This window comes from Conger conger, chromosome 7 (genome assembly GCF_963514075.1).
Source record: "Conger conger chromosome 7, fConCon1.1, whole genome shotgun sequence".
In the NCBI taxonomy this organism is placed as follows: domain Eukaryota; kingdom Metazoa; phylum Chordata; class Actinopteri; order Anguilliformes; family Congridae; genus Conger; species Conger conger.
Window position 1 is genome coordinate 13,365,051 of NC_083766.1, and position 17,023 is coordinate 13,382,073.

The following is a 17,023-nucleotide window of genomic DNA, read 5'->3' on the forward strand; positions in this document are numbered from 1 at the left end:
GAGACAGTCCTCCCCTGGAGCAATGCAGGGTTAAGGGCCTTGCTCAAGGGTCCAACGGTTGTGCGGCTCTTATTGTGGCTACACTGACCGGGATTAGAACCTTGCGTGTCCCAGTCATTTTCCTAAACCACTACGCTACAGGCCGCCCCATAACATAGGCAAATAGAAGTGGAAACAAACATAATGATTGATGGACTGCATGCTGATATTTAAAATATAAATTCCAGTGTAGATAATGTTAGGCAAGACACTGTTGCAATTTGCTGTATTTGGTTTCTGAAGTCAACTTGGAAGAAAAAGTTTCATTATTTTTGATTGATGTGTGAATCATTTGTCTTGAATATTTAGACTGAGAAATCAACTATTTATAGATAGTGAAGCAAATGTGTGACAGCATTATACAGATGCTTATTTTCACAAATACACTGGCATAGAAAGGCAGTTGTTTTTGCACTATGATAGCTAGGAGAACTCAAGAAGGTGCATAGGTAATTCTGGGAAACAAAGGTCAATCACACAACAATTAGCCAAGGCCAACAGATAATTTCTGGTCATTAACGGTTTTAGATGGAACATAATTCTTTTTGATGGCTCTGGACAGATGAAAATGTCAGGAGGGGTCCAGAAACTAATTCCATACCCACACTAATTTTGAGAAAATTAAGATCAAACACTGACTGCTTTGCCTTGGTTTAATAAAACAAAATTTATTTACAATTCATTTCAATTTTATATAAACTTTAATCATATTTACACTTATAAAGTCTCAAATGTGGGCAAGTTAAGAAAAAAAATAGAACAAATACTATGTCCCTTATTTAATTAAAATACTTTGGAGAGCTCCACCTTTGTTCTGAAGAGGTGAAACAGTGTTAAGACAAGTCACAGTTTAAAAAAATATTGTAATGTTACTAATGACATATGAAAGTCAACAGATGTGGAAATATACGCTAGTAGCATTTGCTTTTGCAAATTCTCAGCAAAATCAAAATCTGTTTTGTGATGGATAAAGAATTTTAAGGCACATATCGCCAAAGCTGGGTAAAAAAAAAAAAGTGTGTGTGTTTGTCTAGTGTGTCACTTTGAGAAATTCAGACACCAAATCACTTACAACTAAATTAAAGTAAATTAACTGATACAAAATAATATCAGTAAAATGAACATTTTGTAAAGCCTTGGTGTTGCATTTCCCATTTTGCAAAATGTCAGGCAGTATTAATTAAATGGTTGAACAGGAATAAGGCTTATGTAAGGAACAATAGTCAAAAGTGTCCAGTAGGTGGTGCTAGCCTCAGTTGTACCACTTTCTGTGCCTGTGAGAGAAAGATGACTAATATACTATCAAGGTAATATCAGGAAAACTACGCTTATGGAATGTGTATTTTAAACATATTTTCACCAACCTTGTCCATTCAAATTGAGTTTTTCATATTTTAGGGCAATGCTATACATTTCATTTCCAATAAAGTAAGCCACGATTTTGAAAAGCAAGCTAAACTCGACCAGGCTCTAAGTATGAGAAAACCGAATATGCAATTATGCACTGTACACAACAGCTTAACTTCAGCATGTAAATCAACTTAGAGGTACAAATGGAAAATCACTTTGCACTACACCTGCATTAGGCCTTGAAAACAGAATTTCATAATCTGTGTGACTTGAACAATATCAGGAGATCAACATTGAGACTGTTGCAGACATGCCTATGCAGATTGCCTTTTTTCAAAACCCAGAGGTAATAACATTTATAATAACAATTTAAAACCCAGTGTCCGGTTACATTATCATTAGACATACATACACCTGAAATCAGAAGACTTCACATGATTAAATCACACTCAATTGATGCAATTAAACCAACCAGCATGGAACTGCACAATGTAGCATAGATGATTCTGTAGTACAATTTTCATTACAGATGGCTAAAGAGAACTGAACAAAGTGGTGACCTATAAAATCTTTACATTCAAACAATATGCATAGATAGAAACTTATTTTTCTATTAGTGATCACACATTTTCTGTATATTTAGCCAAATATAGCTCTCTGATATGATAACCACAAAACCGCTTTCAGTCCGAGTCTATTCTGGTGCAAGTCCGGCGAGACTCCAGTTCTGGCTTCAGTGTCAGAGCACAGGGACTGTTCATGTCCGGGGGTTTGTGTGGGTCCGAGATTCTTCCTCAAAGGCCAGGTTGTCGTAGTGCGGCTGGCTGTCCATTTGGATGTCTTCTGGTTCTGGATTCTGCCCGGCAACCTCATGTGCAGCTGCAGACCAGAGACAAGTAGTTAGGGAGACAAGTAGTTGTCTCACCACCTCCCCTATACACTTAATCCAACTGTGTGTTGCCACATAACTGAAAGCCTACGTGCTAGGCTAACACAATACTGTAACATAGGGGATGTATACATACAACACTTAAGGACAAAATATTTTTGTGACTGCGTGTATCCTGTTATACAATGACACAATTGCAGAAGGCCCAGAGAAGGAACAAATCACATTCAGGAATGTACTCTTATCAAGTAAATATTATAATAAGCCTTGTGTTGCTAGACATGACTTCATAAAACTACCAAAATGAAAAGAGAAAACATGCAGGGATCACATGTGCAGACCAGACCCCAGGTTTCAAACAAAGGTGCAAAGATCCAAAGTGCACTTTCCCAGGGCCAAGAGTAAATAGCCTAGTAAAAAATAGCACTAGTGCCTATTGACAAGGTTATGCGAAACCATTGAACTGGAGAGTCTACGTACAGAAACAGGAAGAAGAATGGATCAGTCCCTCCATAGGAGTGCACAGAAGCAGTGTCATTAACGGAATGAGGAAACAACTCAGAAGAGTCACATTTTATTCAATGTGACTTTTCACACATTTCAATGAGCCGATAGTGTCTTTTACAAGCCTGGGCACACAAACTGTGTTTTTTTGACAGAACGGAATAGGTTTTGAATGAATTGGGTGTAGGAATTCATTTAGAAAAATGAATTCCTACAGTTTGCAAACAGCTATAGCTTGTATTCAATAAGGCCAGAAACCTCACCACACTATCCTAATATTCTCAAGGGACTATCAAGGGATTGCCCTACCTACAATGATGGGCACTGAGCTGCTCCTGCTTAGTTAACTGAGGAGAATAATAATAATAATAATTTGTTATTTATCTGACACTTTTATCCAAAGCGACTTGCAGTTGATTAGGCTAAGCAGGGGACAATCCCCCCCCCTTGGTAAGGGCCTTGCTCAAGGGCCCAACAGCTTTACGAACTGAGCAGAAATGAGCCATATTGAGCTGTATTATTGCTGCTTTTGTCTGTAATTTATCACAGTAGCTGACCTGACATTTAAAAGCAATATTTTTTGCGGAAAAACACAGGGAGTTGTATGGAGGTTGCCCTCCAGCAATGCAGATGAGTCAAGGTCACATGATTTGTGACGTGTATTAAGAACGATCCATAGGGGAGTCTACCTGTGATCTTGTAGAAACTTTCCTTGGTGTGTGTGTACCCTTTGGGATAAAGATGTTTTGGAGTTTTCAGTCTAGTTTATAATACACTAATCATGGATGGCGACATCGGCAAATCACAAATGTATTTTCCCTCCCTAATCAGCATGCACACAGGGGCAGCCTGTAGCCTAGGTACATGACTGGGACCCGGAATGTTGGTGGTTCGAGCTTTGGTGTAGTCATAATAAGATCCACACATCTGTTGGGCCCTTACCAAGGGGGGGGATTGTCCCCTGCTTAGCCTAATCAACAGTAAGTCGCTTTGGTTATGCGAAACCATTGAACTGGAGAGTCTATTTACAGAAACAGGAAGAAGAAGGGCAAAGAAGCAGTGTCATTAACGGAATGAGGAAACAATTATGAAGTCACATTTTACTCAAAATGTATGTGGAATGTAGCCAAACGGGTTTCCATCACACATGCACTGTCAACATACAAAAATAGCCTACTCACTAACCTTAATCCTGTGAATGCAGAAGGCCTATACCTTTTTACACAGTTAGTTTTAGCAATGAAATCTGTAGCTCAGTGAGGACATCCCAGATCAGTGGACTATACTCTACCATCTCTGTAGCATAAAAATGGGCTTACTCTCAAAAACAGTGGTGCTTTCTGTGGGGATGGGGTGCTCTTCTGAACCCTGCACAGAAGCGTAGCCTGAAGAGGCGGTTTCACTGCGCGTCTCCTCGGGGATGCTGGGATACGATCTGAAGTCAGGCGGGATGGAGCCCCCATGATGGTCGTCCTCAGGCTGCAGGAACATGAGGGAGGATAGTTACTTTTTCTAAATGGGAATGGACTGCAGTCGTTCCACTTATGATCCTGTAAAACGTGTAGGCTAGGCTGTGAGAACTTAGAACTTTCTCTACTCTAAATGCATGCATATATGCATGTATGTATTATTTTGAATGTACAATTCGCAAACTATGTAGAAGTGTGTTCATTTCCACTGCTGCTGGTTCACGAGAGCGATGAGAACTTGTGGTTCTCCACCAAAATGTACAGAGCCAGGTAGCTTCTTCTTTTCACACCACGGGCACAAGCTGCACACGTGCAGACTGAATGTGCAATGTGCAATGAATACTATGCTAATGTCCCTGTCAACTGAATCCCTGCCATACAATGCTGTCCATAAGTATTTGGACAGTGATGCATTTTTTTTTTCTGGTTTTAGCTCTGTATTCCAGCACACTGGGGTTCAAATGAAACAATGCATATGAGGTGTAAGTGACTGTCAGCTTTAATTCCAGGGCATTTACATTCATATTGGGAGATCATGTAGGAATTACAGTATTAAGAAATGTCCCCAATATGTCAAGCGGGAAGACATTTATCTCTTATATAACCTGTTTTTTAATGATCATATTAATTATTTCTGTTTTTCCAATTGTCATTTTCTCATACCTCAAAAGAAATGTCCCCAATATTTTATTTCATGGGCCCCTCTGGTTTGGGAATTTCCACCATCTTAATATACCAGTGGAAAAACACTAGCCCTTATGTAATTTTTAATGAACCTATTCATCACTGGTGTCTGTTTCAGTTTCATAATCTCTCCTTGACTTCCTCCAAACTTTGATCTCATGCAAGCCAGACGTTAAAGCCTGCCACCATCTCAACACCCTCTTCAGGTGCCCCTTTTTGTGGCGCCTTAAGGGATCTACAAAGGACATCCAGCTAATAGCTGAGTGTAATTCATCATTTAACTCCTCTATAGTCAGTCCTTTAAATCTATTCGATAAATTATTTGTGTTATCCTCAGGAAGGCCCTTGAAGCCTCTTAATTTTCTTTCGGTATTGACGTCCATGCCAATTTCCTTATCTCTTTTACATTTTTCAATCTCCTCCTGCTCTTTGATTTCCCAATTATCTTCATTGTCTTTCTCATCCTGTTTTTTTAACCAGGCCTCGTGCTCCTCCCCTGTAGGAGCCAGCCCACACGTGTCAACCAAGTATGTTATCACATCTATCGTCTCCTTGAATGCAAAACTCCCTGGGTCTCCAATTTTCCGTTCTGCGTGTTCAGCATCTTCCATGGTCATGCTAGAACACATTCTACGCATGGTCTCAGTCAGGCCTTTAGCCTTGCTCTCTAAAACCCTGAATCTAAGTCCTCTGACTTCAGACTCCTCAGTATCCATATACGGTTGTACATTTATCTTGTACCATATACTTCTCCTCTTACGGGAGCTTTTACTCCTACCCCATTGGCGTGTGCGAGGGGTTAACAATGCATTCCTGCCTAACCCATCTTCTGTCAATCTCTCATCAGGAGGGCCTAGGGCCGGGTCCTCGACAGTATTGCCCTTTTTATATAGCCTCCCCATTTTAGACAAATTAACACAATAAAGTGGTCATATTAAGTATTCGGTTACAAATCTTGTGAAATCGATGACTGCCAGAAGTGAGCCATAGACATCACCAGATGCTGGGTACCTTCCCTGCCAAGCCTGTGCTTCAGTTCCTGCTTTTGGGGATTTCCGATTTCAGTCTTGTCTTCCGCAAGTGAAATGCATGTTCAGTTGGATTCAGGTCAGGTGATTGATGTCAAGAAGTCAAGAACATTCCACTTTTTGACCATGAAAAACTGTATTTACAGTATGATAATGCTGAAGTATAAAACTGCTCAGATCCAAGCAAATACATCAAAACTGCTTGGACGACACTTCATCCTGCAGCAGGACAATGATCAAAAAATGGAATGTTACTGACTGGCCAAGTTACCTGATCCAATTAATCCAATTGAGCATGTATTTCACTTGCAGAATACCAGACTGAAGGCAAATAGCCCTCAAAACAAGCAGGAGCTGAAGAGGGCTGCAGTACCGGCTGTCTATGGGTTGTAGACTTCAGCCAGTTATTGATTGCAAAGGATTGGCAATGACATACTGAATATGATTTTTTATTTTTTTTTGTTTCCCTACTATGTATGAAAAGGGCTAATTTTGTTTAACGGTTCACCCAATATGGATGGAAAGCTGAAAATCTAACCCCACGACTACGCATATGTTTTATTTAAACAGTTTGTTTGATGGAGAACAGAGTGAAAACAACTAAAAAAACGTGTCACTATCCAAATACTTACAGACTGCATTTTAAATTTACTGAAGGCTTCCCTAAAGTGATGTTTTGGTCGAGTTCCACAGTGCACCCACCTCAATCCCCAGGGCCTTCAGGATGTCACATTTGCACATAGGACAGGTCCTGTGCTCCAGTAACCAGGGTTCGATGCATGTCTTGTGGAAGAAATGACTTCAGGAAAGAAAAAAGAAAAAAACACTTCAGGAAGGTCAACGCAATATCTAACAACAAAAAGCTGACAATAAGGAATACATTACCAGCAGCTAATGTATTTGTTATTTGTTTTGGATTCAAATACTTTTCTGCATTAGGCTAATGCAGAACAAACACATGCATGTGTTGGAACAAACACATTCAAATGCTCAAATCTATCAGGCAAGACCAATAGAGCACAGAAAAGCAAGAATCCAAAACTAATACCATTTGAACCCAGGCCTGATTCAAATATTTACGACAGAGCTCTTTAAAGATACAATAGGTAATTTCGGACTCCTAACGGTCAAGAGAGGAATTGCAACAACAGACAACTTCAAACCACAACACTGTTCACGCTTCCCACAGTCTATGAATATAACACGTAATATAAATCATTATTATACAGTTCAGAGTTCGGGTGCACTGTTTTGGAAAGCTGACAGGGACAAACGCAACAGAGTCTGCCGTCTTTTCGTAGTGTTCTAGTAAGAAAATGTTCGCCGAACAGGTGACTTTATGAGATCTTGACTCTGCTGTGCTACACAACACTATTTGTAGTTTTCACTTTAGCTAACCAACTATATTGTGAGCAAGCAAGTTATTTGGCTGCGTAACTAGCTAGCTATATAACTAAGATAGGATAGTCTCCACAAAAGATACAACTGCAACTTACAGTTTATGAGAAATAAAGGTTTATGGATGATTGAACACGTAAAAAGACAAAAGGAACGTGTAGCTGCCGAAATTGCACTCCAGACAAGCGATCTCTGAAACTCTGTATACTATTGCTTATCTAGTTAGAAAACAATACCAGTTCGCTATAACAAGCAAATTAGCGATTACTAGTTAGCTTCCCGAATGTACAAATATCCACCTGAAGCACAATGCTTGTGCAATCACTGCTATGTTCGTATTGCCTATATTTTATTGTAAGTGGATATTTGTAAATTCCTCAAGCTAACTAATTTGCTTGTTGCTACCGATAACAAATTGGTATTGTTTTATAACTAGATATGTAGTCTTCGCTTGGATAATAAGCAATAGTACACAGAGTTTCAGTGTTTGCTTGTCTGGAGTGCAATTTGGGCAGCAACACGAACAATCAGTATAAGCCCCCAGAATGCCATTGGCTGTGGCATTTGGAACCATTTTTCAGCCAATGAGCTTTAATTGCTGTACAGCTGCACAATGTTTTGATACATTTGACAGCCCAACAAATGTACAATTTGAAACCTGAATTTAAGGACTATAAACACAGGCAGAGAGTGAGTCAACATGTCAGTGAGTCTTGTAACAATGTTTTACCTATTGTACCTTTAACATTAAAACTAAGGACCTTTTTTTAAGAGCCATGGAGTAATAAAACTAATTAAATGAATATACTCATATATATTTGCATTTGGCTGAATGAGGGAGAACCAGGTTCTTCCATATGGTCTGTGGTGAAATAGGGCAGAGACTTTAGTGTTTATCCCACAAGCAGATTAATCTAATTTCAGCAAGTAGTGGGCCTTTAACAGGTTTGTCCTAGCTGGAGAGAACACTAATCAACAGTCCGTACAATGGGCAACCGATTACCATCCACATAGGATAGGATCATAGTCAGGATCCATAGTCAGCTGTAATGTGGGTAATTCATCTTTAAATTGTGTTATTTTCTGTTAAATGTTCTGTTGTAGGCCAGTACTCCTCAGACACTCAAAGGTACTACAATGACTGTGAGCGAGAGTTGGCCTTGGAAGTGTACTGCAAGCATTCTTCATGCACAGCAGCCTTGTGTTAAAACATCAATAAATAAATAAATCAAATAAAAAAAATAAACATCAGGATCAGCCAAGACTTGGCTGAGTAAGTACTATGCACACATTGCAGGGGTCCAAGCTTGTGAAGGATTAAAAATAACATGCGTTTGAAATGGAATATTTTTTATTTTTTAAATGTTTTATTCAGCAGGAACAACCTGCTTTTTAACACAAATGTGAGGAAAGTCTGCTCACAAGCTTAGTGTTATCTCCTGTTGTCAGTGCAGGTTGCAGAAATTCAAAGTAAGTATCAGAAATAAACACTAGTCTCTTACACTGGGTAAACAAGTGTGTAAATATCATATTCAATTTAGCAATGACAAAAACATGCCGTTTCCAGGTTGCATTACTTTTGGGGTACTGTCAAAGTATGAAAGTGTTTGTGTTGTGTTGTATTGATTGTTCCTTGCCAAGTTAATTCAAATGAAACAAGCAATAGATTTCATTATATGCAATGACTATCCTATGTATTTGATGACTGTCCTATAGCACTGAAGTGATATGTAATTCTGTAGCCCACTGCATATCTGTGGAGACTCTCATCACTTTGAAAGTCCAATACTTACTTGCAGGTGAGTATAGAGAGCACGTCACCAGCCTTGTAGGCCTCTATGCACACGGCACAGGTGTCTGCATCTGGTCCCGTTTCCTAAGACACAAAAAAACAGGACGACATATGACCCTTTGCCTTGGCACGTGATACACAGTACACCAGCTACAGAACTGTGCATAAGAAATAATGTCATTATGTTCATTAAGCCAATCAGAATAATTTGATCGGTATACCTCATCTCCCTGCTTCACGGTCCGAACCTGTAGCTTTCCAATGGCTTTTTTCGCCTCTGCTTTCAGCTGTCTCTGCAAAAGGGAATGCAGGGACATGGTAAGGGTAGGCAAGCATAATCATGTTCCAGACTGGAATTTGTAGTGTTACATTATGTTTTATACATAATATATCTCACAAAGCCGTTACACCTAATACACTTTCCAGCCTTATTATGCAGATGAGATTTACCACAGCTTGAGACGGAAGTACCTTGGCAAAAGGATGCAAAACACAATTATTAAACACTCTGGGATTTGAATGCTCTGCGCTTAGGGCCAGACATCAGGGCCCTAACGACCAATCCACGCTTGGCTTTGGCTCTCACTGAGCAGTGAAATCACAGAGTAAAGGGCATAATTATGCATTCAGACAACAAAAGCATCATTGTGCTCCAGCTGCACTGAAGCGCTTGCATGCATTGTGCTTAAAATAAGAACAAGCCTATTACAGGCAGCAAATGACGTAGTGGACTTCAGCTGAACCATTAAGTGCAAATAGTACTAAACAACAGAGCAACATCTTTACTGAACATTACTGAAGTGAGACAGAAAGTCAGACCTTATTAAGTAAACAATCTGCAGTTGTAATGCAAACAAAATCTGGTTGCTGTCGTTTTATTTATATATTTATTTTTTTGCCAAGTCACCGCTACTCAAGGGCAAACTTGGTTCAAAGAAAACAAACTGAAGTGATGATGTCACGGTCAAGAGGTGTATTCCCCCGATGAAACCAAGCGCAACTTCATTAGAAGCCACTACTCCTGAGAGGAAAGGTTTACTGGAAACATTACATCAGCTTCTGCAGAACACACACACCGTCTCAAGGAACAAATGTGAATGTCACAGCTGTGTTTGTTTCTAATAAAGCTAAATTCATATTGACATATAACTTGACAAGGACATTTTCACTGTGATTGTAACCTCAAAAAAAGTGAAGACGAAAAGTAATATTAATCCAGATGCAAAAAAAACAACTTTCCCAGGTATGTGTCATTGATCTGCATTTAGCTGGGTTGGTCATGTGAGACCTCAAATGCAGCACTGGCCAGGGAAATAAAGTTGAGCAGTTGAGCAAGTAATTGAATAGCCATTCAGATGTAATGGGATAATTAGGTGGAGGTTAGAAGAGATTCAGTCTTTGTGGGAATTTGATCAGGACACAGGGGTTAACACCCCCACCACTGCATTAGCACACAGGATGGAAAGGTCAGTACAAGACTTCTGGTTGTGTGATGAAAAGGTCTCTGGGAAGCACAAATGCTCTCTTAAAGTGGCAGTTCACCCAAAAATTAAATGAAAGTATGTTTCAATTCACCATCTATTTGTCCAGATAATTTGTCACAGCTCAGTGGAACTTTCTAGATTTGAACTGCAGTTCACCTGATGGACCTCTATGGACCTTTCATTTTCTGGTAATCAATGTGCCAAAAATGTCTGTCAAGTTGCAGTAAACAATAAAAAAAACATTGACATTGAGTTACAATAACAGCCATTAAAAACAATACACTTAAAACAAATTGAAAGCGATCGGCATATATCATATTGTTAAGAGTGAATAGTTGGGGGACAAAACCAAACACCTTAATTGTAATGTGAGATAACTATTAAGTAGAATGATGGCAGAAAGGATTTCTTATCCATAGTGAAATGGAGCTGGAGATCAAATCTAATGACACAACAAACATGATTATGGGACACATCTACAAGGAAATAGTTTCCTATATTTATGTAATTGTTTGCCAAAGGTTGGATTCAAGCCATGGTGACCATTGTAGGGCTCTACACCTACGCACTCCAGGGGAGGATAGTCTCCTGCATCGCTCTGGATAAGTGCGTCTGCCAAGTGCCATTCAAGTGCCATTCAAGTGCCATTCAAGTGCCATTGAAATGCCATGCATGTAATGTAATGCAATAGCTGAAGTCAGGCAGTCAAAAGCATGTCAAAATGCTCGGCTGACATATCCATTAGCAAAAACCATATGCAAAGCTACCGGGTAGCTAGCTTTAGCGAAACGTTAGTGGGTAATGGAATGGACCGATGCAAGCCATTGTTAGCACAGCAGCAGCCTACACGAGCCTGCCTGGAAGCATGGCACAATTCTGTAACATAAGCATGAATGCTCACAAACACATACAAATGGCCAGCCACTTCCTTAATGGTTAGACACAAAGGCCATCTATTGCAAAACCTAGCTAATGCAACACTGCAGTAGCCAATCCATACAGGCCTCCGCTTGCTCCCTTCCTTCTATTTAAGTTTGCCAATGTTTTTCAGATGCAGTAGATAAAGAAAAAAGGGCAACACCCAGAAGTGGAACACTTATTAAAATAACTAACACCGGTAGACAAGCAAGGTATTGGGCACAAGTGAACACAGACAAGGTGCGTCATACAAATGATTGAGCAAGGCTGTTTTATAATATTGTCACGGTGAAAATCCTGCATAGCTTCCCTTTAAGTCTATCACTGGAGGTAGGAATGTTTCAACATGTTTTTGTCTGAAGGGAAATAACAGGTTGCAAACTTTTAAAATGAGTGCAAATGTATGACAGCGAATGAGAAAAGAAATTCAGTTGCATGTAGTCTGATATCTCTTGAACAGGGCTGTTGTCATTCTGTATTGAGCGATGACTTTGCATACTATTACGGCCAGAACAAAGGGCTCCTGTGGTGCCACAGCCGGTTGAGTGGGTGGAGCCCTGTGCAGGCCGCTGTGTTCTTGCATAATGGAAGAATTTTCACATTTTTCGTTCTGGTTTTCTTCCTGCTGGGAACGTACTGGCAGAGAGGTCTGTTACACTGTCCCTGCAAATCCACACTAGGCAACTGCAGGTTCCGATGTCGCTGTTATTTTAAAAATGAGGAAGGAGTAAAAATGTGTTTGGCTTCCTCCTGACGAATATAGACCTTGACCTTATGCATTCCACAAACTCTTGTGGGCTACGGTGTAATGCGGGTGTGTTACAGGTGGGCTCTACTGGTGCCAGCTGGACAGCGTTTCTGTCCATGTGACAGCTCTCCTGTTTGCAAAACTGAACAAAGATGGAGCACGCCAAGTCTCACAAAGAGTTTAAAAGGTTCTCCAATTCAGACAGAGAACCAAGTTCCTCTGACTGTCCACTGTCCTATTGGGTGTCTGCCGCCAGTGCCCTCTGAGGAAACCGCAGACTGCCCTGTTTTATTTTTACCGCTGGTGAACATGGAAGAAGTGCAAAGCTGAATCTCTCACTGCCTGGCAGATGCCAGCCTGCATGAACTCAGGAAGTCCTGCCAGGTCTAAATATTTCAGAAGCAAAGCTCATCCCCTCTCTGCTGCAGGAACTCACATTTCACAGTAGGACTGAAGCCTAAGACCACAGTGTCAATGCTGGAAACTTTTTGAATGCTACAAAAAATATCTGTAGTTTGGGTCTGGGGATCATAGTGGGTACAGCAGGATTGTGACTCAGGAGCTCCAGTCTGTGTGCCGTGAGCTTTGCAATGTGGTTGGGCAACAAATTAATGTGGGACAAACGTGAAAAGGTCTGACATCATTCTGAAAAAAATTCAGCACACAACCTGTTTGGCAATGTAAAGCAGAAGGCAGGATAAGCAGCATTCTGAACATTGATGTAGGGCTACTTTAACAGGAAAAAAACTACTCTTCAAAAGAAAAGCATTTCAACTTAAATAAAATGTAAGCTTGCTTTTTTTCATTTTGGTTTGACATTGAGACCTAGGAATGTATCCTGACTTACCACTTTGGACCATGACAAGCCCACAAATGTCAGAAAAGCCTTTGATTACACACTGGAGCTTACTGCAACTTCACATTAAGTACAGTACAACATGTTTGTATTTACCTAAAACATGATCTTTGAGGCTATTGAGCCTAATTGTGGGAACAAGAAGCGTGTGTTCAGCTGTCAAGTGCTCCCCACTTTCTCTGTTAGAAGAAAATTTGTCGAAACCCTTTATTCTAGTATACATTTGAAACAATGTAACTCTTCAACTCTGCACTCTTGTGAAACCAACTTCTCCTGCTGTGAAACCATGTGACACATCTGTGATGGTAGAGATCTCTCACTATCACACAACACAGATTCCACCAGCAAACAATGGCAAACTGCTTTTTGTGCTCTTCTGCCCTACTCTGCCTCCTCTCTATGTCTACAGGGCCCTCTATAATGTTTGGCACAAAGGTCTATCATTTATTTATTTGCTTCGGTACTCCACAATTTGAGATTTGTAATGAAAAAAATAAAAATAAAAAATGTGGTGAAGATTTGTCAGATTTGAGTAAAGGGCATTTTCATACATTTTAGTTTCACCATGTAGAAATTACAGCAGTGTTTATACATAGTATCCACATTTTTAGGGCACCATAATGCTTTGGACACAGCAATGGTATATAAATGAAAATAGCAATGTTTAATATTTTGTTGCATATCCTTTGCATACGATGACTGCTTGATTTATGGACATTGCCAGTTGCTGGGTGTCTTGTCAGGTGATGCTCTGCCCGGCCTGTATTGCAGCCATATTTAGCTCATTCTTGTTTTGGGGGCTAGCCCCCTTAAATTTTCTCTTCAGCATCCTCAATTGGGTTCAGGTGATTGACTTGGCCACTCAGGAATTTACAATTTTTTAGCTTTGAAAAACTTCTTTGTTGCTTTAGCAGTATGTTTGCAATCATTGTCTTGCTGTAGAATGGACCGCTGACCAATGTGTTTTGAGGCATTTGCTTGAGCTTGAGCAGACAGGATGTGTCTATACACTTAAGAATGAATTTAGCTACTACCATCAGCAGTTATATCATCAATGAAGATCATTGAGCCAGTACCTTCAGCAGCCATACATGCCCAGACCATAACACTGCCACCACCTTGTTTCACAGATGAGGTGGTATGCTTTGGATCTTGGGCAGCTCCTTCTCTCCCCCATACTTTGCTCTTGCCATCACTCTGACATGTGGTGGCTCTTTTAAGTACTCTTGGCAAACTGTAGCCTGGCCACTAACCAGCGGTTTGCATCTTGCAGTGGAACCTCTGTATTTCTGTTCATGAAGTTTTTGAGTACAGTGGTCATTGACAAATCCACACCTGACTCCTGAAAAAGTGTTTCTGATCTGTCGGACAGGTTTTTGGGGATTTTTCTTTATTATTGAGAGAATTCTTCTGTCATCATCTGTGGAGGTCATCCTTGGTCTCCCAGTCCCTTTGCAATTAGTAAGCTCACTAGTGTGTTCTTTTTTCTTAAATATGTTCCAAACAGTTGATTTTAGCCTAAGGTTTGGCTGAAGTCTCTAACCATTTTATTTTTGTTTCTCAGTCTCATAATGGCTTTTTTAACTTTCATTGGCACAACCTTGGTCCTCATTTTGATAAACAGCAGCAATGGTTTCCAATGATGATCAAAAGACTAGAGGAAAGACTAGGTGCTGAGCTCTCTACCTGCATTAAGGAGGCAGTTAAACACACCTAAGCAATTACAAACACCTGTGAAGCCATGTGTCCCAAAAATTATGGTGCCCTGAAATGTGAGGGTTAGGGTTAGGGTTAACACAGTATTAAAGTCAACATAATTGAGAATGTGCACTTTAACTACATGTTATTTGTGTCTAACACAATCTAAAATTGTGGCAAATCAGACGCAAATGAAGACATAATGGGTCTTTGTCCCAAACATTATGGAGGGCACTGATTATTCTATCCAGAGCGACTGACACAGTGTTTCACATTTTTACATATTATGCATTCATACATCTGGCTTGCAATACAGTATACTGAGGCACTACACTGCCACCCACGTGACAAGTTATGCCCTCACTGTTTAAAACTTTGCTTAGAATTGTCCATGCCTGCATGCTGACATTTTCCTGTAATATTTTTCCTTCACTACTGGTTCTGGAGCGCTGCAGGGTATGCTGGCTTCTGTTGTCACTCAGTGCTTAACTGATCAATTGAAGCAGCTAACTGCACAGTTAAATTGTACTGTTTATTTTTTGGTCTGAATTGGTTGCTGATATTAAGGCAAAAACTGGTCCCGCAGCTGTCCCAGGACCAGGAGTGAGCAGCAGTGATATTGAGCTTGCGGTGGGAGTTATCGCGCGTCCTCACCTGCTTACGGCTCTGTAGCCGGACACTGTTGAGGCGACGGGCGGAGTAGAAGATGAAATAGCCCACGGTGGCAGCGGTGACCACAAAGAAGGAGATGGAGACGAAGAACACGGAGTAGTGGCCCATCCAGCCCCCGTGCTGCTTGCCCACCTCGATGCTCATGGTGACAGCGATGCCCCTCTTGATCAGGCTGACGATCTCCATGCCCCGGGTGTGTCCAATCATGATGGCCACAGTGTCCCCCGTCCCTGTGAGGGGGAAGACATCAAACTTCAGAACAGCCCCCTGCCAAGAAAATTCTGTCCACCGTCGTACCATAAAATGCTACATTACTTATTTACAGGCTTTTGTCCGACATATAAACCATATGCCAACTTTGGGGTCTTTATAGCAACATTTTCTTTTTAGGGTGAATGATGACCCCAGACATATGACATAAATCTAAAAGGTAATAACACTGTTTTAACGTAATGTTTGCTTGACAAATTACATCTCCTTATTCCATTGGCAAACCTTATTTTACCACATTGGCAATATTTTCATTTTACTGTATTGAAAAAATATGTTTAAAAAAGTTGATCACAAAAATGTCAAAAAAATAAAAAAAATATTTCAATGGTACATAACTCTTAGTTCCCTCTTAACTCTGACTTTAATGTTTTCTTTCTTCTTGTCCAGTAAGAGAATATAAATGTTAAAACTGAATTCAATTCATTAAAATCATTATAAAAATAGGCTAATCAAGAGTTAAATCCCTCCATTAAAATTCAAAGCCGGCAAACATTTTTTAGAAAAATGGGACGTCGTAGGTTGTGCGCAGATTAATGGGACGTCCATATTAGGCTACAAGAAGACTTATCCTAAAATAAATGTATCTTTACACAATTGTTGGAGACCATACACAGAGGTGTGTCCCATATCAGATTTATATTACGAAGATGCAAGATGTCTCTTTAAATTGTAAAACAAACCATTCTGGAATGTTCCTTCCACAAGTCTCAATTAAATTTGATTCATTGTGTAAATACCCTAAGGCTCATGCGTATTCAGAAAGGAATTTCACTGGCAATCCTACAATAATGACACCATGACAAATCATTTCCGAAACAATATTTCTGACACACTGACAACACTACCCTAATTTGAAGGATTAATAAACACATAGTCTAATTTAACCCTCCAGTTGTGTTCTCGTTAAATTTGACCTATTTTTGACAAATTTGACCTATTTTCTGTGCCAGGAATGGTTTTGTTCATTTACTTGCCATAGTTCAATTAACTCTCTATACTAGGCATAGTATAGAATAACCACTTTCAATATATTATTGGGGTTTTATTCAAATCTGTCAAATATGGCCAGCAGTGGAAAACATGAAACCAGATTAAGTTCATCTAACAGATGGAAAACAGCCACACACACACACCCAAAAACACGCACGCACACAAAGATGCACACACGCACACAAGCATGCACATGCACACACGCGTGCGCACTCGCGCATATACACACAG

At 40.1% G+C, this 17,023-nt stretch overlaps 1 protein-coding gene across 2 annotated transcripts in view; it reads right to left on the bottom strand.

Annotated features, from left to right (window-relative positions):
- Window positions 1–678: 678 nt before the first annotated feature.
- The window catches only part of rnf128a (ring finger protein 128a), a 29,309-nt gene continuing 12,964 nt past the window's right edge, over window positions 679–17,023 (bottom strand). For both annotated transcript variants that reach the window (XM_061249162.1, XM_061249161.1), the window contains exons 2-7: window positions 15,512–15,759; window positions 9,375–9,446; window positions 9,155–9,237; window positions 6,666–6,762; window positions 4,102–4,261; window positions 679–2,268 (exon numbers count right to left, since the gene is read on the bottom strand). In XM_061249162.1, the coding sequence (XP_061105146.1) occupies window positions 2,147–2,268; window positions 4,102–4,261; window positions 6,666–6,762; window positions 9,155–9,237; window positions 9,375–9,446; window positions 15,512–15,759 (782 nt within the window). In that variant the 3' untranslated portion in view covers window positions 679–2,146. The remainder of the gene's footprint in view (window positions 2,269–4,101; window positions 4,262–6,665; window positions 6,763–9,154; window positions 9,238–9,374; window positions 9,447–15,511; window positions 15,760–17,023) is intronic.